The sequence below is a fragment of the Vombatus ursinus genome, unplaced genomic scaffold (genome assembly GCF_900497805.2).
Source record: "Vombatus ursinus unplaced genomic scaffold, bare-nosed wombat genome assembly UNPS02014773.1, whole genome shotgun sequence".
Classification (NCBI taxonomy): domain Eukaryota; kingdom Metazoa; phylum Chordata; class Mammalia; order Diprotodontia; family Vombatidae; genus Vombatus; species Vombatus ursinus.
In genome coordinates, this window is record NW_020954551.1 from 28,004,605 (window position 1) to 28,031,679 (window position 27,075).

Below are 27,075 nucleotides of genomic sequence, written 5' to 3' on the forward strand. Positions count from 1 at the left end.
GGTGGGCTGCCTAAATACCTGGGCTTCTTATTCAAGGGTGTTCTGTATGTCACTTTTCAATTTGTTCACATAATGAAATGTATTTGAGGATATTCTTTTTAAACGATTTATTATGTTTTCTTTTTAAAATGCTTTATTGTTGTCTTTTGTTACCATATCAGTCACTGGGGGAGGGAAAAGGATTCTTCCCTTCACCCTGTCACGGAGAACACTTTCCTTGTGACAAAGAAAAACGAAAATGCATAGTGACCTCAACTGAGGATGTGGACAACATTCTGCCCTGGCAGTCCCCCCCCCACCTCTACTATAAGGAAGAAATTATGTTTCATTATTTCTTTGCAAGTACCATCACTGGTTTTTCAATTACTCAGTTCTGCTTCTTTTGGAATGATCTTATTTACGTCGTTATAGTCCGTGTGCATGTTCTTTTGTTATGGTTTTTCACTCTATATAAGCTCATATAAATCTTATCAAATATTTTTGAATTCTTCGCATTCATTTCTTACTACACAATAGTATTCCATTATGTCTATATACCAAAGTTTTTTCAATCTATGAATGATGAATTTTCAACGTGTATTCATTTATTGTTGCTCAGTCATTCCAGTCATGACCCCATTTCGGGTTTTCTTGAGCAAGACACTGGAGCAGTTTGCCATTTCCTTCTCCGGCTCATTTTACAGATAAGGAAACTGAGGAAAACAGGGTCACACAGCTAGTAAGTGGCTGAGACCAGATTTGAATCACAAAGATGAGTCTTCCTGACTCTAGGCCTGGCCCTCTATCCCCTGAGCCACCTAGTTGCCCCCAATGTGAATACATACACATATACAAATACACACGCACATACACACACACCCCCCACAGTCACAGATTTCATTTATTCTGCTACTTATTTTCTTCCTTTCTTCCTGCAATATCACATCAACTCTGAAACTCACACCTCTTGGGCCCCTTGCTCCCTCTGACTGGAGAGGGTAGAGTGTGGACATACGAGAGCTCCTCCCAGAGCCTCCACTTAAGGAGGGGGCCCAGAGCAGCTCCCCATCATTTCCCACCTACCTGTAAGACTTCAGCATAATGCCAGCCTGCAGATTCATTCTCTTCTTCCATCCCTCTCTCTCTTCCCCTTTCTCTTTCTCTGTCCTTCCCATCCCCACACCGCCACTTCTTAAGGCTTTTTTATGTGTTGTCTTCCCCCATTAGACTGTGAGCCCCCTGAGGGCAGGAACTATCTTTTGCTTTCTTTGTATCCCCAGAGCTTAACACAGTGCCTGGTACATAGTAGGTACCTAATAAATGTTTACCGACTGACTGACCCAAGGTAGTAAATCAGATGCATTCAATGTCCTTCCTCAACCACATTATAAGCAATTTGCAGGCAGAAACAGTGCATAATACTTCTTTTGCCCTTTCCTATTATGCCTAGAAAATTGCTAAGTTTCTTAAATGAGTGCTTAAGAAATACTTTTCAATTAACTGAATGAACTGAATTGGAGAATCACCTAATTAATCATTTAGAAAGTACCCCATCCCCTCACAATAGTCTAGAACGCTGCAGCCTTATGCTTGCCTTCCAACCACAAAGATGCTTTTAACTGTGAAAACAGGAGGCCTCCTCACCCTGGAACATCTCTGTGCCATGCCAACCCCCTTCTACACTGGTGAGTTTCTCCCAAGCCAGCCAACCTTTATTCTTCTCCTGGCTGTGATCCTGACTTTCTGAACTTCGCTATCACACCTCAGCTGCAATCACAGTACAGAGGCCTCCCACCCAAGAACGCCCCTCCAGCCCTACAGCTTCCTCATCCTATAATATCCCTCCCCATCACCCTCCCATTGGTGAGTTCTTGCTAGTGCCTCCATTTTGGGAAGGGGCCCAGGCTACAGAAGCTTCATTCCTCTCCTGGCTATGCTCCTGACTCTCTAGACTTCAACAACATACCCCCCATTCGGGTACCTTCTCTACCTCTCCTAACCCCCACCTCTTTTCAGCTCCCTTTTATGTACAGTCTTCCTTCACTAAAATATAAGCTCCTCAAGGGCAGGGCCTATCTTTTTGATTGTCTTTGTATCCCCAGCATTAGCACAGTGCCTGGTACATAAAAACTGCTTTACAAATGCTTGCTATCTGCTTTGCCAGCCTACCGTCTTTTGTAAACTCAAGGTTACTAACCAAAAGCCTCTACTGAATAGTAAAAATTCACAGACTCCTCTGCTCCAAAATTTTCAATCGTTCCATATTATAGTCTGACAAAAATCCAAATCACTCTGCCTGAAATTTCAGGCTCTCCACAACACGGCTCATTTCTTTCCAGAATTATCTCCCACTCTTCACCTGCACTGCTATGCAGGGGAAAGGAACAATGAATTTCCCAGCTTCAAGGAGCTCCCAGGGAGGACCTTCCTTTCCACCACTGGTGCATCACACACATCAGAGGTGGAACTGCACACCAGATCCCCTTGGATCTCAGGTGAGTTCTCTCTCCTTTCTACCATCACAGCACTCTCCAGTCCGTCCAAACTAGATTAGCCACTGCTCCCCAAGTACATCGCATGTCCTCCTAACTTTGCTCATGTGCTCCTCTCAGCCCAGGATGCCTTACCCCCACAGATCTGCTTGTCAAATTCTACTCAAACGGCACTTGTTATGAAACAAATGTCATTTGTTATGTATCCTGCCCCCAACCCAACAGACGGTAGCATTCCAGCCTCTTAAGTTCCAAAGTACATGACTGGGCTCGTATGATACTCATCACATGCTCCACTGCATAATCATCATGTGTCTTCATCTGACTGGACTCTCACCTCCTCGAGGACAGGGACCAAATCTTTTTAGACACCCCACAGATCTTAGCTCAGGGCTTTAATCATAATAGGTCCTTACCTATGTACCTAGTACCAATGAATTGAATGAGACAGGCTCTCGGCACTTGAGAAATACGGTCAAACTCCCCCAGAGAAGGTAGATTATCCTACTGCTTTTCCCCCTCGACAGTATGTATACAGAGCCAGCCCAGCAAAAAGGTTCCAGTATGGAATGCATCTCCAGAAAGGGTTACTTACAGGATCAAGGGTTTCATCAACAGAATGATGAATGGTCCACCAGTCTGAGGTCCACTCCCATGCATTCCCCACTATGTTGTACAGACCATACCCATTTGGAGGAAAGGCAGTAACCTACACAAAGTAAAGAATTTGTTAAAATTTTCATGTTTCCATAAACCCATTTGGCTGAAAAAAGCACTAAATTAGAGCTCTGGCTCTCCCATGCGAATATTAACATCCCTTTCATCAGTCAAAATACAATTTGGCCAATAAACATGAATGCAAACAAAGATGGATTTCCCAGCTTGGGGCCTTTAGGGGGAATTTATAAACCCACAGAGAGTTTATACATAACGTGGTATAAAATACAATTAAGTTATTTCTAACAGGAAAATTTATCACTGATCATAAAACAAAACTTCATCTAACAGAGGAGGGCAGGAGAGGGATGTTTACGCCATCTAAAACATAAAAATGGTCTCAGCTGCTAATCGTCTCTGATCTCAATTGGACCCACTACGGTAATCTGAAAAGTCACAGGAGCTGGATTTTGCTATCAATGTCAGCTCTCACAGCACAGACAGATAGTGCCCATTTCTGAGCCCTAAAGCCCCACCCCCTAACCATTTCCCCAAACCCTCATCATGAGTGCAATCTTCAAAGCTAAGGTTTCCACTTCTCTCAGGCACTGTTGCCAAATTATGGAATAATCTTGGGGCTTTTGATGACTCTCAGCCCCTAGGAGTCTGAGATAAATCACAAATATATTTTAAATACATTTCCAAGGCAGACTAGACAGTCTCCTATGCAATTTCACATAGATCCAAAATGCTAAAGGTAAAAAATAGTTTATTTTCTGAAGGGAAATTTGGGGGGTGGGGGTGGAGAAATGTACCAAAGTGGTAACATTTTATTAGCACAGGACATATTTAACAATAATTTACATTTTAACAGTGACATCTATGTTCATACACACACACATACATATATGTGAGTGTAAGTATATGTGTACGATGTTGTTTCGTCATTTTAGTCATGTCTGACTCTTCATGGTCCCACTTGGAGTTTTCTTGGCAAAGATACTGGAGTGGTTTGCCATTTCCTTCTCCAGCTCATTTTACAGATATGGAAACTGAGTCGACCAGAGTTTTTGCTTTTGCAAGGCAATTGGGGTCAAGTGACTTGCCCAGGGTCACACAGCTAGTATCATGTGTCTGAGGCCAGATTTGAACTCAGGTCCTCCTGACTCCAGGGCCGGTGCTCTATCCACTGTGCCATCTAGCTATCCCCTTTCTTTTGTTTTTGTTTTTGTTCAACCAGGGTTAAGTGACTTGCCCAGGATCACATGGCTAGTAAGTGTCTGAGGAAGGATTTGAATTCATGTCTTATTGACTCAGCTGCTCATATGTGTGTATGTACATATATGTATAAATACACATACACACACTCAATTCTTGGATGGAATTTAACAATCATTTCACATGTGTGCATCACAGAAGGCTTCAGGGGAGATACCACCTTGGAACTGGGCCTTGACATCTACAAGTAAAGCAGACAGTGACAAATTGGGGGTAGGGGTACGGAATGGGGAAAGAATAAGCACACAACAGGAGCTGACATATTTCTAGCTGTCTGAGGTCTCTGTAAAGTTTTTCACACATCTGATCCTTACAGCAACCCTAAGAAGCAGGAGGATGCTACGAGTACTACTATCATCTTTGGGAAATCAATGAAATGGAGCCTCAGGGAATCAAGACTGAATCTACAGTTTGGTTTGGTTTGGTTTCTTTTGTTCCAAATTCTGTGTTATTTCCATAAGACAGTATTCCTGGGGAAGGAAGATGATAAATAAAAGCACGTGATGGGCACAAAAGGTTATCGTGTTCAAAGAAGAACAGGGAGGCTAGCTGGCTAGAGCAGTGGCTCTCAAAATGTGGTCCAGCAGTCCCCTACATCCAGGGATTCCATGAAGTTAAAACTGTTTTCCTAATAATATTAAGAGATCTAATTTCCATTACGGTAAATACTGATAGATATAATCCACACTGACAAAAATTCTTTGGGGTCCCCAATAATTTTTGAAAGCATAATGGAGTCCTGAGACCAAAAAATCTGAGAAATGTTGGACTAGAGCACAGGGTAGATGACAAGTAGAAACAGGAGATAAAACTAAAAAAAGACAACCTAGGCAAGCATGAATGGGCTTGAACAGTGGGGTCAGGAATACATTTTATTAAAATAAACAGAGGAATAATTGAATGTTTTTTAATAAAAGAATGACACTATCAGAACTGTGTTTTAAGATTACTGGGTCAGTAAGTGTATAAGATGAACTAAAAGGCCATCAGATTGGAGGAAGGGAGACTAGCAAGGACATGACTGGAAGAGGTCAGCAAGAGTTCAGGTAGGAGGCCTATGTACGTGACCCACCCAGATGGGGTCAGGAAGAGTCAGACATGACTGAAACGATTAAACAATAACATACACATATAGGCACACACGTATATGTATGTGTGTGTTTGGACATAGACATCACTGTCAAAACATAAAGTTAAAATGTAAAATTCAGGATCTGAATTAGGATGGCAGCACTGGGAAGGGAGAAGACAATACAGATTTAAGAAATGTTCACAGAAATAGGAAAATCAGAAGAATAAACAGGTTGTGGAAGAAAGAGAATGAATTCTGTTCTGAACATCCTGAGTTTGATGCACAATTGGAACAGCTAGGCAAGAATTTTGAACATTATCATCATTATCATCATCATCATCATCATCATCACAGCTAAAATTTAGACAGCTCCTACCTACTATGTGCCATGCACTATGCTAAGCACTTTACAAATATTATCTCATTTCATCCTCATAATACAACACAGGGAGTTAGGTACCCTTATTATCCCCATTTTACAGCTGAGGAAACTGAGGCAGGCTGAGGTTAAAGTGGCTTGCCCAGCGTCACACTAGTAAATGTCTGAGGCTGGATTTGAACTCAGGTCTTCCTGACTCCAAGCCCAGCACTCCAACCACCACACCCCCTAGCTGCCCATAGGCATGAAATCCCATACTATAAAATTGCCTGAAACAAAAAGGCTCAACATGTTTGCATAATATTTGGGGAGCAAAGGGGGAAGATACATGCTTCCACTAAGTGTAGGAAACTCCCTCCACAGTTACACATGAGCATCTCATCTGTCACTTATCACATCTAAGAGCAGCCTGGGTCTCTATGTAGTTAAGTGACTTGTTTGGGGTCACAACGCTTATACTTGCCACAGACAGTTTGAACTCGGATCTGTCATGCTGCCTCTACAATAATGACAGCAACTAGCATTTATACAGATCTTTGAGAAGTTTACAGAACAAACTCTGACATGAACCTTTATTTTCTGGAAACTATCATCCTCTCAAGTGTGTTCACAGCATTTTACCATTAAAAATCACAGTATCTTTCAGTATCTTAAAAATACACGCAAAACCCCTTCCTGTCTTTTCCTCTGCCATCAAAAGGTACAGTTATCTTCTTTGCCTTTATTTCTTGAGGCAGAAATAAAGAAAATTTTTTAAAAGACAAGCTAGCAACTTCTTAAAGTAGTTACTCCCAACCAGTGAATTTCTCTCCAGATCATTAAATAAAGACACTTCTCACATCGCTTCATTTAAAGCGTCTGATAACTCGCAGTATCGGCCACATGGGCAGCAAACACATGCCAAGGGAACAGAAGAGCACTCGAGGAGGGCCCTTCTGTCTGTAACCAGCCCGAATACTCACAGGTGCCGTTCCTCGGTAGCCGTCTTCACCAGTGTTGCTCACGGGGAATTCTCCCTGCCAAATGTTGGCATAATGTTGACCTTTTGGCTGCAACTTGTTGCCCCATGGATAAAGTCTGTCAGAAGAGACAGAGGCAAGAGTCTGTCAATGTGCTCAGGCCTTTGGACTGCAATCCAGAAGAGAGAAGAGTGTAACAAAAAAAAAGAACATGGCTACAATGGTCAGGCCAAGCTACATTTAATGGGATACTTTTAATGGGGCAGGATTGGGGAGGGAAATGGGGAACGTCCGCAGGACCAGATCCTATGAAGCTCACAGCTTCCAGACCATTCAGGAGGACTGAAACAGAGGCTCCCTTAGAGAACTGCAACCATTCAGGCCACATCATGTACTTATATGGTAGCTTGGTCACGCAACATTACACTGGGACTTTTTTATAAATATTTCACTATTTTAAGTAGCCTTTTCCTAGAAGATTTAACCCAGGCTTCAAATGCACTCCAAGTTTTAGCAACATGGAAATATGTCTCAGTTTTAGAAGACGCCTAAAAATAGGAAAACGCTGACAGGGAGAGAACTTGCCAAGTCGATGTAAAGAGCAATGAGCATTTTTCTAATGCCCCAGCATTACAACCTCTGGGCCTTCCGAAAGCGGAAGGATTAGAACTCTTTTTACAATACCAGGGAAAGGACTTAGTCCCATTTGTCAATATGCCCCAAGTAACTCTGTTGAGATGAATTAAACACAGTGAGAAAAGAAAATAAAGGATTTTTTAAAAAACCCTCCTTGATCACTGAAAGATTTCCTGAAATTAAAAAAAAAATGCCAAGTGTTAGAAAGGCTTACACTCGGCAAGTACCTATTCTCCAGGCCCCCTCTGCAGCTGTACTCCCATTCAGCTTCGGTGGGTAACCGCTTTCCAGCCCATGTGCAGTATGCTACCGCGTCATTCCAGGAGACGTGGAGAACCGGGTGATCCTGTCTGGTTAGTAACGAGAGAAAAACGGCACAGACAAGAATGCAAAAGTGAAGCTCGCTCCGTTCCAATGAGCCCCACTCATCCCAACAGTATGAGCACGTGTTTGAAACAGACATGCCCAGATGTTAGTCCAGGGTTCAGATGTACTTGACCCCACAAATTACAGAATCCTAGAATCTCGGCCCTGAAGGGACTTCATCTAATCCGACCCCATAACAGAAGCAGACCCTTCTCTACCACATCCTTGACCAGGGCCTCTCCTTGAAGGCCTGCAGCTAGGAAGAACTCCCCACAGTAGCTCTTCCAAACTTTTCCATCCCTCCTCAAACATCCCCTGGCTCCCTCTCCTCCTACCTTTTCAGTAGAGATTCTTGATTCATATTTTACTAAAACAAAACAAAAAAAAAATGCGGCCATTCACCATGAGTTCCCTCTTCCTGAATCATCTCACTCTTATCTTTTCTGCTACTCTCTCCTCCTTCATTCCTCTCTCATAATGAGGTGGCCTTACTCCTCTCCAAGGCTAACTTCTCTCCCCGATCAAGCAATCCCATTCTATCTTGTCTCCTCCAACAGACAGTGCCCACTATCATCTTCACTCTCTTCTTTTTTTCAAACCCTCTCTGTCTACTGGCTCATTCCTTCCTGCCTACAAACATACCTATGTCTCTCCCACCCTGAAAAAACCCTCACTTGATCCTTCCTTCCCCATTAACGATATAATCCTGTATTTCTTCTGTCGTTTGTAACTAACCTCCTTGAAAAGCTCATTTACAACAGGTGCCTCCTCTTTCTCTCCCCTCACTCTCAACTCCTTGCAATCCATTTTGCTACCTGATCATTCCATTGGAACTGCTCTCTCCAAAGTTACTCTCAACTGCCAAATCCAAAAACTTTTTCTCAGTCCTCACTCTCCTTCATCTCCCTGTAACCTTTGACACTGTTGATCACTCTGCTCTTCGGTACCCTCTTCTCTCTAGGTTTTCAGGAAACCTCTCTTTCCTGGTTCTCCTTCTACCTACCTGACTATTCCTCAGCATCCTTTGCTGGATCCTCATCCAGACCATGTTCTTTACCACAGGGTTTAGTCCTGGGCCCTATTCTCTTGATATACTACCTCACTTGGTGATCTCACCAGCTCCCATGAATTTAATTACCATCTCTACGCTGATGATTTGCCAATCTGCCTATCCTGCCCCAACCTCTGTTGACCTCCGATCTTGTATTTCCAACTACCTCTCAGACATCTTGAACTGGATGTCCAGCAAACATCTTAAACTCAACCTGTCCAAAACCAAACTCATTATCTTTCCCCCTAGACCCTCCCTACCTTCCCTGTTATTTTAAAGGGCAACACCATCCTTTCAGTCCCTCAGGCTCACAATATAGAAGTCATCCTTACTATTTCTCACTCCCCATATCCAATCTGTTGCCAAAGCCTGTTGACTTCACCTTTGCAAAATCTCTTGAATATGTCCCCTTTTCTCTTCTAATCCTACCACCACTCTGGTGCACACCCTCATCACCTCACACCTGCATGATTGCAACAGCCTACTGATGGGTCTGCCTGTCACAAGTCTCTGCCCACTCCAGTTCATTCTCCATTCAGCCACAAGTGATTTGCCTAAAGTGCAGGTCTGATCATATCACTCCCCTACTCAGTAAACTCCAGTGACTCCCTACCACCTCCAGAATCAGACAGAAACTTCTCTACTTGGTATTCAAAGTCATTTATAACCTGGCCCCCTCCTACCGTTCCAGTCTTCTAACACCTTACTCTCCAATCCAGTAACACTGGCCTCCTGGCCGTTCTGTGAACAAGATACTCCACCTCTCAGCTCTGGGCATTTTCTCTGGCTGTCCTCCCTGCCTGGAATGCATTCATTCCTCTTCTTCACCTAATGGCTTCCCAACTAAAGTCCCAACTAAAATCCCATCTTCTATAGGAAGTCTTTCCCAATACCTCTTAATTCTATTAACTTCTCTCTAATAATTACTTCTCATTTATCCTGCATATAGCTTGTTAGTACATATTTGTTTGCATGTTGTCTGTTTCATTGGATAGTGAGCTCCAAAAGGGCAGATATTGTCTTTTGACTCTTTTTATATCTCCAGCACTTAGCACAGTGCCTGGAACTTAGTAGGCACTTAGTAAATTTTTACTGACTGACCAACTAGATTACCATCTTTCACTCTGAACAGTATGCCTCTGTGAATGCAAAGACTGTGATAGCTTAAGTGTCTGCCATAACACAATGCTGACTCATACTGAACTTTCAAGAGACTAACTCCATCCCCCAAGATCTTTTCCAAAAGAATTTCTATTTAACCATATCTTGATCATCTTATACCTGTATAACTTGGTTTTTTGAAGTGCGATGTACATTCTATATTTGTCCTTAATCAATTTCTTTCCATTTGATTTGGTGCAACATTCTAGCCTGCTTAGCTATTTTGAGATCCTAATTCTTTGATACCATGTGTTAGCTATCTCTCCCAACTCTGGGTCAACTGTATATCCAATGAAGTATGCCACCTGTGCCTTTGTTCCCATCTCTGACAAACATGTTAAAGAGGACAAGGACAGATCTACAAGGCATTCTAGTGGAGACAACTTTCCACATTGACATCGACCTATTAATAACAACACATTTATAAATATTTATAGAATGTTTTAATGTTTGAAAAGCACTTTATACCCCATGTACACTAAAATATTTTTTAATGTTTTGGTTAGTCTTGCTGAACTGGCTTTTCTTCTTTTTTTTTTCTGTGTTACAAGGGATGGCTCTCTAAGAGGTGGCAGGAGAAAGGATGTACTAGTAATCATAAATAATGTAAAAAAATCATAAATTTTTTAAATTAAAAGATATATTTAAAAGGAAAGCACTTTACATACACTAATCTCCTTTGATTCTCCAACAACCATGTTAAGTTAGGTATTATAAGTATTATTTTACAAATGGGGGAACTGGGGCTCAGAAAATTTAAGTTGCTTATCCAGGAACATATGGCCAATAAATACCACAGGCAACATTTGAATTCAGGTCTCTATATACTCAAAGTTTTGTGTTTTTTCTATTAAACTATTGATGGCTAGTCTTTGGGTTTAGTCGCTTCACCAATCTCTGACTAATAATCCTAGGAAATATGGAAAGGAGGCAAGTCTGGCATGACCTGCTTTTGATGAAGACACATTGGTTCTTTGGGGTGACCACTTCATTGTGAAGAATTTCACAAGCCATTGCTTTAACGAGATGTTCTAGGATTCTGCCAGGAATTAAAGTCAAATTCACTGGCCTACGTTCTTTACATTCTATTCTCTTACCATCTACAAAAATCTGGAGGACATTTGCCCTTCAACACTCTTCTCATTCTCCATGACCTTTCAAAAGTCACTGACAGTGACTCAGCAATCACATTGGCCAGATACTTCACTACCTAAAAATTAAGTTCATTCAAGGCTGGTGCCTGCAACTCTCTGAAGGCAGACAGGCACTCTTATTTTCTCTGTAATCCGAGTATTCACTTCCTACATCTCAGTCATTTTTGCTCTGTACTTTCCAATTCAAAGACTATTCACTGTGACAAGGAAAAAAAAAAGCAAAATTCAAACTGTGTCCATTTTTCTTCTCTTGTTCATCCCCCCAAGAGGCAGTCATGAGCCTTCTTTGATCCTCCCTTCTCCCCTGACACTAAGATAATCTTCATTCTTTTTCTTAGCATTTATCACTAATAGAAGCTTATTCTAAGTCTTAATCATCCTGAACACTATTCTTATATAAGCAGTCTTCTCTTTTTCATTTTCATAGGCATCATGAATATTTCTTCTGTATGTCTTTTTTTTTTTTTAATCTAAGTTGATGGGCTCCTTTTGCATCCACATCAATCTCTTCAGATCACTCCTTTTTATATTCATTGGAACTGTTTCTTTTTGTGTCTCCTGAAATCAAATCATCACCAACTCTCTAGTGGGCATTTCAAACTCATCGTCTCAGAGACATCTCAAACTCAACGTGTCCAAAACAGAATTATCTTTTCCCCAAAACTCTCCTCCTACTAAACTCCCCTATTTCTACCAAAGTTCCATTCGGCCATTACCCCATGCGGGGAACCTTGGCGTTACCCTTGATTCAGAACTCTCTCACCCCATGTAACCAATCAATTGCTACATCTTGTTCCCACTTCCACAATTCTCACAAATGACCCCTTTCTCTTATTCAGGCCCTTATCATCTCTCACCCAGGTGATTACAACGGCCTCTTACTTGTCTCCTTGTCTCCAATCTCCTTTCATTTCAGAGCCTCTGCTAGGCTGGAGCTCAGGTGATTATCCTTAAGTGTCTCTCTAACCATGGCACTCTTTTGCTCAATAAACTCCTGTAGCTCCCTATTGCCTCAAAGTCAAAGATAAGCTCCTCTGGTGGTGCTTTTAAAGCCCTTCTCAACCTTGCCCCAGCCTCACTGGTTACTTCCCTTCCCACTGAACCAAATTTGGCTTCTTCATTCTTCCCACAATCTTCCATCTCCTAGCACTGCTTATCACCCATATTTGTTAGTTCTCCCTCCTCAGCTAGACTTCACAAAATCCTTCTCTCCCTTCAAGATGCAGATCAAGTACCACCTTCTCCATGAAGCTTTTCCTGATCCCTTCAACTCTTAGTGTCCTCTTTTTCATGCTATCTTGCATTTAATTACTTTCTATTTGTTTACATTTGTTTTCTTTATATTTATGCTGGACATACTTCAACATCCTTTGTGTTTATTCCATTGAAATGTGAGCATTTTACAAATGGGGATTGTTTCATTCATTGTATTTGTATTCCTGGTATAGTGCCTGGCACATAGTAGGTATGTTTAATAAGGACCTGTTGATTTATTTCAAAGAACTCCCCATTCTATTGGGTTGACTTCTCCCTTCTGGATTTTTATTCTATGAGATACTATATCCTCTTTCTCTAAACCTTCTGGAAATCTGCTCTCCTACAAATTTAAAGTGTATGTCAGACAACTGCACTTTCCTTCTGTATCAAGAATCCAAAGATGAACTGCCTGTTTCCCCACTGAGGTTCCCATTATTTCTAAATTTAGTAACCAATTCTTCTTTGTTAGTCTGAATCAGGTCCATCCAGAATAGCAGATAATTACTTTGCCAGCACTTCAGAGACGCGATCAACTTGTAGCTTTGTGAGTCACCAATCAGATAATGTTGTTGTAGGATTCTTTTAAAAAGTATGCCAGTCCACAATTGGAAATAGTTTAAATCCTCAACCCTAAGCACACAGCTTCAGCAGTGGCCATCTGGCAAGACAGAACTGTTGATATAAGTAAACACTGATATAAGTAAACATTTCATAAACTGAACATTCCTCTTTAAAAGTAATGTCACATTTCAAAAAGGCTTTAAAAGCCCACTATCAATGAAATACAAAAATAGCCATGGCATAAAATGGGAACAAAGGGTTAGATTTGGACATAAACTCCTTGGGGTGACCAAATTTGGGGGAGCTCACCTGAAGACCTTAAATTCATTCTATAAAAAAGCACAACCACAAAGTTTGCAGAGTGAGAAAGAAGGCTCCAGTGCTGGGAAACAACAGCCTCACTCACCTGTGCAGAATGGTAGAATCAGGGCCTTCAGGATGTCTCCAGTTAGCTCCTTTAACAGGCAACCACCATGGAGCAGCTGCAACCTTAAAGAAAAGCAGGCCAAGAAGAAGCTGTTACGGATGAGCTTAAACTCCCTAAGAGAGCTTCTGGAAAACTAGGCATAAATTTAAGTGTAGCAGGGAGCTGCTCCATGATCTGTAATGTCCTTTGAGGCAGTCTGGAAAACCATGCCTTTTCCTAACATCACAAAGCAAAAATGCATGTGAACACACTCTCAGTATATAAATGTTTCTTTTTTTTAATAACCTATTGTAAAGATTGAATTTAAATGACATTTTCACAGGGTGCCTATAGCTAAGATACTCATAGAACTTAAAGAAGTCTTCCAGAAACTCAAGTAAGGCATGGGAAGAATCATTCCGAGTTTGTAGGTAAGGAAACAGAGGTGCATAGAGAGTCAGGTCACAAAGATGTTTATCCACCTCCAGAGAAAGAACTGATAAATACAAGTGTGTATAGCATGGTTTTACATATATATTCATATTTATGTCTAATGATAGCCTTCGCTAGGGTGGGGGTGGGAGGGAGAAAAAAAAATAAAAAGTGCATAGCAGAAACCAAAAGAAAACTTAAAGGAAGCACAGAAAAAGCAGGATAGCTTTGAAAATGATGAGCAGTATTTATTACATAGTTGGGTTTTTTTAAAGTAAACAGTGGTTTTATATTGAATCTTCTTTATGTTGTGCTGTGCACATGGAAATGCTCTTTTCTGTGTCTTTTTGTATTTAAGTTCAAAATGAATAAAAAAAAATTTTTTTTGAAAGGTCACAAAAGAGTCAATGATAGAGCCTGATGAGACACTCCAGCATCCTGCAATAAATGAAGGCCCAGTTCTGGGCCATAAGCCTCACTGACCTACCCGTTTAACTTCCTAGGTCCCCAGCTCTTTTCCCTTCCAAAACTAGTCCAGGGAATTTTTGTTTCTTAGCCTCAAGGATTTTCACCTCTCATTTGCAAAATAAAAACATCTTAGGATCGATAAGATGGGACCTGAGAAATCAATTAGCCCAACTTCATCCCAACACTATGACCCTGACCCATGTTTGGACACTGTAATGACAGGAAACTTACCACCTCAAGAAGCATTTCATTCCATTGTTCAGACAGTTATGTAATTAAGTTCTTTAGAGTGAGTAAAAAGCAGCCTACGTGTAACTTCTACACATTGCCAGAAGGGACCTCAGAGGCCCCTAATCTAGTCCAGCTACTTCATTATAAATGAGGAAATTGGGGACAAGGCAAGTGATTTGCCCAAGGTTACGCAGTAACCAGCAAGATCTGAACCCAGAGTTCCTAGATTCTCTCTACTTTACCATGCATATTCTGCTCTATTAGGGAATTCAATCTGTTCACATTCAGGTTTGTGCTTTTCAAGTTTGTCTTTTATCAATTAAAATGAGTGTGTAGTATGTATTTCCTGCTCTTCTTAAACTAGCATTTCATTTCATTAGATGATTTTATTAACACTAAATTTAAACTGATCACCAATCCCAAATTTCTTGAGTTTACTTTTTGTGTTATTCTCTTTTGTTCATTTTACTCTTTCCTTTCCCAGTTCAGATAATTCTCCCTATCCCCATCTTCAATTTTTTTTTTATAACATTAACTTGTATTGTTCTTTTCCAAGAAGTTTTGCTTTCCTTCCATCTGCTTTCTTGCTCCTTTTTCCTTCTAGGATAGCTTATGTTCTGTTCCCAGGAGTGTTAATTTTTGCTGGAGGATATAATAGCAAGTATTAAGGAAGTGGTCAATCCTGATCTTTGTCATTTTTCTCCTTAGTCATCCCTTTAGATGCCATGCCAGTCTTTGAATTGATGGTGTCCTGTTCAACCTGCTCTGAACTATGCAATTCTGGGATCCTAACTATTTCCTTCCCTTTAGTGGCAGTTAGTACCAAGCCTCCATTTTGTAGAAGCCCATCTCCTGAAATGTCCAAAGCAAACTCCAGCCAAGTTCATTGCAAGATCTCCCTCCTCTTTTGAGTCATTTTGTGATGCTGCTAGAGTTTTCCCTTTATTATGGCTGTGACCAACTCTCCTTCTATGATCTCCTTTCCCATGTAATAGCCATACTTTCCCACCACTCCAAATGTAGACTGACTGATGGAAGGAATTGAAAGCTTCTTGCCAACCTTTCCTTTTCAGGCATGACCACTCTTTTACCTAGGCACCCTTGTTCCATGCTCTTCTCTTTCTATCCAAAAGAAATTTATATTATCCCACCACTTATAATACTGATTTAATAATGAGGAAATGATATGTTCCCTAAACTATTCACTTCTACTACTTTCCTATTTCCTGTTAATACCTTTTTCTCCTTAGATTTTTTTTTTATAATCCATCGATGGCTTCTTTGCCTTCTCAATGGGTCACTGTTTGGGTTTTGATGGCTCAGAGCAAATGTAAATAGCAATTGTTTCCATTCTGGCCAGAAACCCTGAGGGTCTTCCCCTCCCAGTTTGATTTTTTTTTTTTTGTGAGTAGGCAAACTAAGTCATCTTTTGCCTCATTTCTTACCTACCCTTAAATCACTGAATGGGAATAAGAGAGAGACCTGGGAAAGACCTTAGCTTAAATAGGCCAAGGTCTCTCACTGCATCTAGGGTCATCTTCAGTTCATCCTTATCTATGTCTTGCCAGTACATTCAGATGACCCTGGAGGAGAGAGTAAGGTTGATGACTTCAAACAGCTCTGCCTCACTTAAATCCAATTCACTTGCAAGTCAAGACATCACCCTCCTGATGTCATTGATCCTCTTCAAGAATGACAAACAGGGGCAGCTGGGTAGCAGTGGATAGAGTACCGGCCCTGGATTCAGGAGGACCTGAGTTCAAATGTGGCCTCAGACACATAACACTTACTAGCTATGTGACCCTGGGCAAGTAGCTTAACCCAACTGCCTAACCAAAAAATTAAAAAAAAAAAAAGAATTAAAAAAAAAAAGAATGACAGTCAGCCTCAGTTCTGCCCTTATTCAATATTTTTTAGACTGAACATTTTTTAAGACTCAACATTCAATTTAATAGACTTAATGTCCCGTCAGTCAATAAGCATTTATTAGCACCTACTAAGTGCCAAGCAATCTGCTAAGTGCTGGAGATATGAAAAAGAGGCAAAAGACAATTCCTGCCCTCAAGGAGCTCACGATCTAATATAGAAGACAACATGCAAACAATTATGTACAAACAAGCTATATGTAGGATAACTAGGAAATAAATCAACAGAGAGATAGCACTAGAAGCTTTCTGTAGAAAATGAGATTTTAGCTGAGGCTTGAAGATAGCTTAAAGAAGCCAGGAGGCTGAGATTAGAAGGCAGAGTGCTCCAGGCATGGAGCCAGTGAAAATGCCCAGCATAAGAAGAAGTTGAGATGCTTTGAGATCTGGCTAGTTAGGAAACTACAATCTGAGGGAAAGAAGTCAAAAAGTGAGTGATAGAGAAAATAAAGGGGGAAGGGGAGAGAGAGAAGGAGAGAAAGAGAGATAAAGAGAAAGAGAGAGCGAGAGAGATTACCAAAGTTTCAGAAGAAGAAAACACAAAGATTTTGAACATAAACAAATCATAAGAAAAACAACAGAAAGAAATATTACTTCCAGATCCAGTAAATAAGTTCAGACATCTATGAATAAATACTGTAAAACAAAGAAAAATTATCCAAAACTTTATGAGACAGTGAGACAGAGGACCCTGTGGAAATTGAGTAGTACATGTGAAGAGGGGTAGGGGTTTTGGGGTGCTCCTAGATGCACAGAGGCACCCCAAGATTGCGGGAGGTTTTGGGGTGCTGGGAAAAGCCCCAAATTGCAGCGCAGGCTTGCCTGAAGGAATTCAACCCAAATCTTCTTCCAGCCAGAGAAAAAGTTTATTAAAGATAAATCACATATAGGCCAGGTCATGCCCGTGAGGACTAGCAGGCTTGACGGTCTCAGCCTCTGGATGGGGACAAAGATGGTCAGGTGACGCTCATAAGGACAAGAGGGCTTGAGAAAACCTCAGCCTCTGGGCTTGAGAGATTCTCAGCATCGAATAGGGGCTGGGGGCTAAGGGCTAAGGTGACCAGGCGAAGTCTGAATGGGATCTGAATGGGGGAGTCCAGGTGATGCCCATAAAGACAAGTGGGCTTGAGGAAACCTCGGCCTCTTGGGCATGAGGAAAGCTCAGCCTCAGAATGGAGGCTAGGGTGGTCAGGTGACGTCTGAATGGGTGAGGCCAGGTGATGCTCATAAGGACCAGGGCATGAGACAGTCTCAGCCTCTAGGCTTGAGAACAGCTCAGCATCAGAATGGGGGCAAAAGTGAATCTTAAGTACAGAAAGACTGTGGGAGGGATCCAGGAGTGGCCAAGCAGTTTGGGGTGACTGGAGGAGGGGTCTAAGGAGATCTGGATAGGAGTGGCTACTAAGCTGGGGTGAACAGAACTCCTGGATCCTGGACCTCCTGGCCTAGCTAGGATTGAGGGTGAGAAATGGCCAGGGGTCACAGGAGGTAAAACAATAGGAAAGGCCAGTTGAAGAGGGGTGGTGGTTGAGAAAAAGGGTCCAGGTGAGAATTTCCATTTGGAAGGTCTGAGAGATTTGAATAAACAATGAGAATAGATAATGAAGGGAACTAACTGGAAGGGGGGAAGTTTGCTTTCAAATGGAACTGGGACCTGTAGACAAACTTCTTCAAAGGTGCTTTCAAAGAGAGATAAAGTGAGTCTACAAGCAATCTAAAGTTTAAGGTTTTTTCTGGAAATTGTAGACAGACCGGAGCCAGGTTCTTTTTAGGGCCAGGGAGGAAAGTGCATGAATGAAACCCTCTTCACATGCAACCAAAACACACTGTTCCTGAGTGGGTTCAAAAGAGAAATGAGAACTGTGAGAATGGAATTCATATCCTAAAGAACAAAAATGATAGTCAAAATAGAAAAAATTGGAATGTGCAATGACGCCAGACCTTACCAAAGATACAAATGAGAAAACAATAGATTAGGAATGCAAATACACAGACATGAAGAACAATCAAGAAGAGAACAAAAATAATAAAAGAAAATGTGCTTACTAGGCAAGCAAAACATTGACCTTGAAGGCAAGATGCATAGATAGACACAACCTAAGGATCATAGGTCTCCCAAAAGAACATGAGAGGATATAAAGCCTTAACATCATAATGAGAGAAATAGTAGAAGAGAACTGCCCAGAACTTCTGAACATAGAAACTGAAATTCCAATTGAAAGAATGTACACATTGCCTCCAGAAAAAAAAATCCAAGGCTGCAAACTCTAAGACACAGAGTAGTTAAATTTTAACAATTCAATTCAGAAACAACAAGTTCAGGAAAAAGACCTTCAAATACAGAAGAAAGGATATTCAAATAATGCAAGACTACTCTGCCCCACGAGAAAACATAGGAATGGAATAACATGTCCTGAACAACAATGCAGCTCAGCATACAGACTAGAGTGTCCCATACTGCAAATCTGAACTTAATCATACATGAAAAAAGTAGATGTTCAATAATAAAGAAGAACTTGAAATATTTTTAGAACTAAAACCAGAACAGAAAAGACTATTTGTTCCTCAAACACCCCAAACAATAAAAATGCAGGAAGAGTGATTAAAAAAAAAAAAAAAGGACAACAACAGCAACAGAATGACAACAGAGAGACTAGTAAGAAACTTTTTTTCCTAAATGTACATGTGTAAATGAGTGATGACAGAAATATGGTACAAGTAGCAGTAAAATAGTGATTATGGGCAGAACCATGCAACATCCTATCTACACGTGAATCAATATTATTTTGTGGGACTACATTCACAACATGGGAGAGTTGGGAGGGGGAGATAATGGAGAGGAATGAGTGACATGACAGGTTTCAATCCAGGGCTAGCATCTTACACATGTGGCCTGGGGAAATTTGGTGCTTGAAAGGTCTAGTCTTCCTACACTGGAGGTGGGAGGGACCTAGAGAACCCCTGGGGGTAATTGGCTCCAGAGGGAGTGGAGAGCATGGACCCAAAGAGGAGACTTTTCAGGCAAATGTGGAAAAAAAGTAACCAGAAAAAGGTATAGATCAATAGTGGACTACATAATCAGGAACATGGTGAGGGAAGAGCCCTACCATGGGGTAGTGTCCTCCCTGATACCTGTAATAATTGGAATTGTTCTGGAACTGAGGCACAAAAGAAAAGGGAAATCCATAGGGTAAACCCTACAAGACAGAAAGTGTCTAGAGGTTCAAACCTGGACTGGAAACCTTGGAACCTTCTGATTACATGAAGAATATACATAGAATAGAAATCCAGAGAATAAGGGTTTAGAGTAAACACAATGAGAGGTTAGATAATGAAGAGAGTGAGAGAAATCCTTTTTGAAAAAGGGTACAAATGATCTAAGACAATTCCAAAAGACTCATGATGGAAAATGCTATCCAGATCCAGAGAAAGAATTATGGGATCTGAATGCAGATCAAAGCATACTATTTGCTCTTTCTTTTGTTGTTTGTCTTTTCTTTCTTATGGTTTTTCCCTTTTGTTCTGATTCTTTTTTCACAATGTGACTAATGTAGAATTTTGTTTAATATGATCATATATGTATAGCCTATATCAGATTGCATGCCATCCTAGAGAGGGAGGGGGGAAATTTAGAACTTAAAATCTTGTAAAAGCAAATATTGAAAACTAAAAATAAATAAATAATTTTAAAAATTTGAATAAAATTCAGCATACCTTCAAAAAAAGGGTGCAAAAAAAGAAATTTAAAAAACATGATCAGGAATAGTTGAAAGGGAAGAGGAAAAGGGGGAAATCTACTTGACTAAATGAGACAAGAAAGAATTATATGAACAGATAAAAGCAGGAGGGGAAAAAAGGAACTAATAAACAAAACCCCAAAGAGAATGGGATAACAAACAAGAGGGGGGAAGAGAGCCAGTGGAACAGTCACCCTAAAAAAAATTAAAGTAAAATAACTGAAGGACCATAATACTATATTTAAAGAAGAGAAGAAAAGAAATTGTACCTTGAAAGAAAACCCAATATTAGAGACAGATGAAGGAAAATATAAACTTAACTCTTATAGCTTTAAATGTCAACGGATTAAACAATCCAACAAAACAAAAAAGTGTCATATTGGACAAGAAAATAAAACCCTACAACCTGCTGCTTACAAGAACCTCATTAAAAAAAAACAAAGATATACACAAAATAAAATTAAAATTTACTATGTGTCAGATGAATCAAAAAAAGCAGAATTGCAATCATGCTATCAGACAAGACAAAAAGAAATATTCAAAAAGGAAAAATACAAGGAAACTATATCATGCTGAAAGAAACCATAGACAAAAAAGAAATATTAGTAATGAATTTATATGCTCCAAATACCTTAGCATCCAAATTCTTAAAGGAAACATCCAAGTTTCAAGAAGATATAAAAAGTGACAATGTGGTGAAAGGAGAGTTCATTATCACTCTATCAGTTTGGATAAATCTAACAAAAAGATAAACAAAAGGAAAAATACAGAACTGAACAAAATTCTAGAGAAACTAGAGTTAAAGCTTAATGGAGTCTTTTAAATGGAACAGCAAAAGAATATACGTATTTTTCTGTACTACATGAAACTTTGCAAAAAATTGACCATGTACAAGGGCACAAAGATATTGCAAAAACACATAAAAAATCAGAAATAGTTAATGTAATCTTTACAGGCCATATTGCAGTAAAAATAGAAATTGGATTAGGACCACAAACAAAAGATACACACCCAAATAGAGACTAAATAATGAAATCTTAAATAATGAATGAGTCACAGAACAAATCATTGAAGTAATTAATAACTATGCAAAAGAAAATAATGATGAATACACCAAAATTTCTAGGATGCAGCCAAAGCAGTCCTCAGAGGGGAAATCAAATCCTTACAAACATACATTGACAAAATAGAAAAAGAGAATTAACTGAATATGCATTTTGAAAAATTGGAAAATCTACAAATAAGCCTAAAATAAGCACAAAAGAGAAAACATTAAACATTAAAGGGGAAATAAATTGAAAACAAAGAAAAAGACACAGAAATGAAAGCAAACAGAAGATAATTTGAAGAGGGAGAGAATACAAGTAGGAGGGAATCAGGGAAGGCTTCAAGGAGAAGGTGGCACCTGAGCTGAACTTTAAAGAAAGCTAGGAATTTTATAAGGCAGAGTGAAAGAAGGAGCACAATACAAGCATTCAGAACTGAACACAGCACTCCAGATGTGGTCTGTCAAGAGCAGAGAAGAATGATTATAAAAATATGGGAGTAATGGCACCACATGACACTCAGGGTTTAAAAAGACCACACAAAGCAACATCAATGGGCCAAAGCAATAGGATGCAATTTTGTAAACTCTTAAACTTGAGTTTAAAAAAAAAATCAATTTCACGAGTACAGCCAGTTCTTGCTTAATGTAAGGGGACAGCTGTGCAGAGCCTCCCCTCCTCTTGTGGCCCTCAGTATGACCCCACCCCCTCAGCAGCTCTGCAGCCCAGCAGCAGAAAAGGCTTCAGCGCCTGGGTCCCCTGAAGCCAAGCAGCTTCAGTATCTGGAGCAGGTCAGGGCTCCACTGAGCCCCAGCCATGGAGTCAAATTTGTGTAATGCAAATTTATGTAAAGTGAGAACTGTTTGTACACGCGAGAAGAAGAAAGTCTGGCTGCAGTTTGTGTGAAAAAAGAACCAAGGGCTATAGTGGAATTTACATACAATAAGAGTCAATTGTCTTTTTTTTTTTAACTTTATTATCATTTATTTTTGGTCTATGTTTTCTTTTACATCATGGCTAATATGGAAGTGTTTTGCATGCCTGCACATGTATAGTCTATATCAAATTGCTTGCCTTATTGGTGAGGGGAAAGAGGAGGGAGGGAGAGAATTTGGACTAAAATTTTTTAAATGAATGTGAAAAATTTTTGTTTACATGTAATTGAGAAAAATAGAATAAAAATTAAATGAAAAAAAACACATAACTGCCTCAAAAAAAAGTCAATTGTATGAAAATTGTGCAGCCCAAAAAATTAATGCAATCTTGGGCACAGTATCAAGAATAAGTAAAGAGAATCTAACCATTGCTTGCCCCCTTCTGACCTGTTCTGGAGTATTGGTTCAGTTCTGGGTACATTTTAGAAAGGGCCCTGACAAATAAGAAGGGGATCAAAGGACAGTCAACATGAAGATGAAAGGAATGAAGACCATGGTAAATGATTCCTTGGTATTTGGACAGCTACCACATGAAAGGCGTTAGACTTTCCTGCTTGGTTTTGGAGGATAGAAGTAGAAGCAAAGATGTACACACAGAAATACAATTTTAGGCTTGATGTAAAGAAAATGTCCCCAACAATTAGAACAATCCAACGTAGGATGGGCTGACTCAGGAGATAGCAGGTTCCACCCTCACTCAAGGGCTTCAATCAAAAATTGGCTGACATGTCAGGAGCTGTGGTAGAGAGGATTCTTGTTGAGGCAAGGATTGGAAAAGAAGGCTACTAAGGTCCCTTCCAAAGCTGAGACTCTGGAATTCAGCTTCCAAATCCCTCACTTTGGATATTATACCTTTCTTAAAATGGCCTAGGATAGCATTAGCTATTTTTGTTGCCATATTACACTGATGACTCATACTGAGCTTGCATTCAACTAAATTTCCCATATCTTTTTCAAGGGAAGTGATGTCTAGACCTATCTCCCAACATCTTCTACTTGTAAAGTTGATTTTTTAAAAAGATAACTGTAGAATCTTACATTGTTTCCTATTAAATTTCATCATATTTAATGTATCCCATCATGTCAACCAGTAAAAATGTTGTTGTATCCTCCTCTTCCTCACAGCTTCATGCCACCAGCAAATCTGATAAAATGTGGATCTTCACCCTTACGGAGAGACAATCTGACTTCTCACTACTACCATCCATCCCTGCATCTACTCAATACACAGGAAGGGGAGTCTGGCATTAGTAATAACAATAAAAATAACAAACTAGTATTTGTGTGGTATTTTACAGTCTGCAAAGCACTTTACAAATACTGTCTCATTTTATCTTCACAACAATACTAAAAGATAGGTACTATAATGATCCACATTTTATAGAGGAGGAAAATGAAGTAGAGATTGTTAAATGACTTGCCCACAGTCACAAAGATAATAACTATCTGTGGCTGGATTTGAACTCAGGTCTTCCTAATGCCAGGTCCAAAATTCTATCCACTGCACCACCTCACTGCCCTAAAATATTGAGCAATGGCAAGACATTCTAAAAATGTATTCCAAAAATACATTTATGGAGTACCTACTATGAGCAAAACATTTTATGAAGTACCTACTATAAAAAAAATACTTTGCTAATCATTAGGAGAAACAAAGATTCAGTAAGACAGCTTCTGCCCTCAGAGTGCTTTTTTTTATCTAGTAGAGGGCTGACAATGTACACAAATAACTAGTATACCAAAAACAAGAGTGAATAGTCAATAAATATTTTATTAAACATCTACTATGTGCCAGGCACTGTACTAAGCACTGGGATACAAAATAAGAAAAAGTTCCTGCCCTCAAGAACTTACAATCTAATGGGGTAAGACAATACACAAAAGGAAACTGAAGTAAGGGGGTGGGGTGGGGGGGAGAATGGGACCCCTAGAGTCGAAACCGAACAGAGCAACTAGTGTGAAGAGCTAGAAAGAAATTCTGAGCCCTCTATATATAAAAGGAGGCTTTGGGATGAGTTTTTTGCTCTGCCCTCCAGGCTTCTAAATATAGGAGACAGAAAAGGTGTTGAGTACCAAAGCTGAAGCAATCTCCATTATGAGGAGATTCCTAGTGATGAGCATATCCTGGGGAAAGCACTAATGTAAACCAAAGCACAGTTTGGGAAATTCCCAAAGCTGAAAGTGAGTTGCCATCAAAATTCCAATGTAGTAAGGGAGTTCCTTTAATTATTTAATTACCCCCAACAGATTTTTTTAATCATTTGTATTGTTTTATATTGAGTTTCCATAGAAGTACAGCTATATAATGTGTGCTATATAATGCATAATCCTTTTTCAAGAGCATAAGGTGAAGTGTCCTGGTTTTTATGATGTACACAACATGAAAAGCTTCCTGGTCAATGTGTTGTAAATTGTGTTGCACAGGAACGCACATACACATGGCTCTCGCTCTTTCTCTATCTCTCTCTCCCCTCCTTTTTCCCTCCCTCTCTCCTTCCCTCCCTTGCCCTCTCTCTCTATCTCTCTCCTTCACCTCTAAAAAACTTGTCAGGGGTGAAAGGGCAATGAAGATGACAGAGAAAAGGTAAGGACTCAGCTGAGCTCTCCCAAATTCCCCCCCAAACAACTTAAAGTTATGTTTCAAAATGAATTCTGGAGTGGTAGAACCCACAAAAGAACGGGGTAAACAATTTTCTAGACCAAGACAACTTAAAAGGTTGGCAGGAAAGGTCTATCTCACTGGGGAGAGAGTGGACCACAGTCCAGCACTGGCTCAGCAGCTGTACCAGCACAGGCACACCTGGGCAAGCCAGCAGCAGGTCTTGAGGCTGAAAAGGCAGCAGTGGCTTTTGGAGCTCTCAGCCCTAATGGTAAGGGGGTCGGAAAATTGGTAAGAAAGTGATTAAAAGGGTCCCTTTGCTGGCACTGGGTTCAGGACTCTGAAGCATTGCCCATACGTGGATCTAGGTCACAGTCCCAGGGCAAGGAGGAGCAATATATACCAGAGTTTGCAGCCACTGGGGAGCAAGCCTGGTCACAATTCCAGGGCAGAAAAGAGTGCCTGTGATCACTCATAGCCTAAAGCACAGGCCAAGAGAGTAGTAAATACACCTCTCAGACTATAACACTTTGGAAGACCCAAAAACTTACAGACCCCCAGAACTAGCTCTGAAGACAGCTGCACAAAAAATGTGAAAGTTGAGACAGTGCCTCCTCAACTCCAGAAGCAGAGCCCAACTTTAACATAAAGTTAAACAGTCAAGAAAGAGGCCAGAAAAATAAGCAAACAACAAAAAAAGAACCTGACCATAAAAAGTTACTATGGTAACAGAGAAGATCAAAACACAAACTCAGAAGAAAACTGCTTGACACCTATCAGATCAGCTAATATGACAGAAAAGGAAAATGACAAATGTTGGAGGGGATGTGGGAAAATTAGAACATCAATTGGGGAATGGCTGAACAAGTTGTGATGGAATACTATTGTGCTATAAGATGTGACAAACATGATGTTCTCAGAAAAACCTGGAAGGATTTACATGAATTGATGCAAAGTGAAATGAACAGAACCAGGAGAACACTGTACGCAGTAACAGCAATATTGTACAGAGATCAACTGAAAATTATTTAGCTATTCTCAGCAATACAATGATCTAAGACAATTAAGAAGGACTTACAATAAAAATTGCTATCCAGCTCCAGAGAAAGAACTGATAAAATTTGAATGTAGATCAAAGCATACTTTTTTTTAGCTTTATTTTTCTTGTTTTTGCGTGTGTGTGGTCAGTTTTTTCTTTCACGTGACATATAGAAATATGTTTTGCATGACTGCACATGTTGTTTGCCTTCTCAATGAGGGGCGAGGGGAGAAAGGGAGGGTGAGAATTTGGAACTTAAAATTTTAGAAAACAAAACTTAAAATTGTTTTTACATGTAACTGGAAAAGGTAAAATATTAAATAAATATATATTTTTTTAAAAATTTAGCCTAAAATATCAAATCCTCCTTCTTTAGCTCACCAAATATTAAAAAAACTCACACTTTAGTATAACTCATGTAAACTCAATCACAATTTGAGATCCAACATAAAAAAGAGAAATCTCATGTCCATTACTTGATACTATCACAGTACTCTTTCACAAAGATACCAGAAAAGCTGCAAGGCATATTTCATTTTTTTTTTTTTGGTTAAGCAATGGGGTTAAGTGACTTGCCCAGGGTCACACAACTAGTAGGTGTTACGTGTCTGAGGCCAGATTTGAACTCAGGTCTTCCTGAATCCAGGGCCAGTGCTCTATCTACTGCGCCACTTAGCTGCCCCAAAACACATTCTTTTTTTCCCTCTCTCTCTTTTTTTGAGGCAATTGGGGTTAAGTGACTTGCCCAGGGTCACACAGCTAGTAAGTGTCAAGTGTTTGGTCTGAGGCCGCATTTGAACTGAGGTCCTTCTGACTTCAGGTCCAGTGCTCTATCCACTGTGCCACCTAGCTGTCTCCTGCAAAGCACATTTCAGGTGGCATAGCATTCTCTTTTACTCGTGACTTGGTAAGAACTTTAATCTTGGGATGTTCTTACTGACCAGACAGTTCAATGTTTAGGTGCCAGTGACGGGTAATTCATCAGATGTCAAGCAGAGAACAGAACAACACTTAGGTCATTTCCCTCACAAGCATTCGGCTCAGCTACAGCCTAGGGCCTGGGGTGCAGACGTTCCCCACTTTAAGAAAATCAATTATATTACAGGATCACAGATTTTAGAGCTTGATGGGATCTAAGAAGCTATTGAGTCCAACCCTCTAATTCCACAAATGAAGAAAGTGAGGCACAGGTTAAATGTTTTGCCCAGGGTCACACAGCTCCTAAGTGTATGAGGCAAGATCTGAACTGGTCTTT

The 27,075-nt window shown here is 40.1% G+C and overlaps 1 protein-coding gene across 2 annotated transcripts in view; it reads right to left on the minus strand.

Annotated features, from left to right (window-relative positions):
- The window catches only part of SUMF1 (sulfatase modifying factor 1), a 97,700-nt gene that overhangs the window by 36,173 nt on the left and 34,452 nt on the right, over positions 1–27,075 (minus strand). For both annotated transcript variants that reach the window (XM_027864006.1, XM_027864007.1), the window contains exons 4-7: positions 13,409–13,491; positions 7,680–7,802; positions 6,820–6,934; positions 3,067–3,180 (exon numbers count right to left, since the gene is read on the minus strand). In XM_027864006.1, coding sequence (XP_027719807.1) covers positions 3,067–3,180; positions 6,820–6,934; positions 7,680–7,802; positions 13,409–13,491 — 435 coding nt within the window. The remainder of the gene's footprint in view (positions 1–3,066; positions 3,181–6,819; positions 6,935–7,679; positions 7,803–13,408; positions 13,492–27,075) is intronic.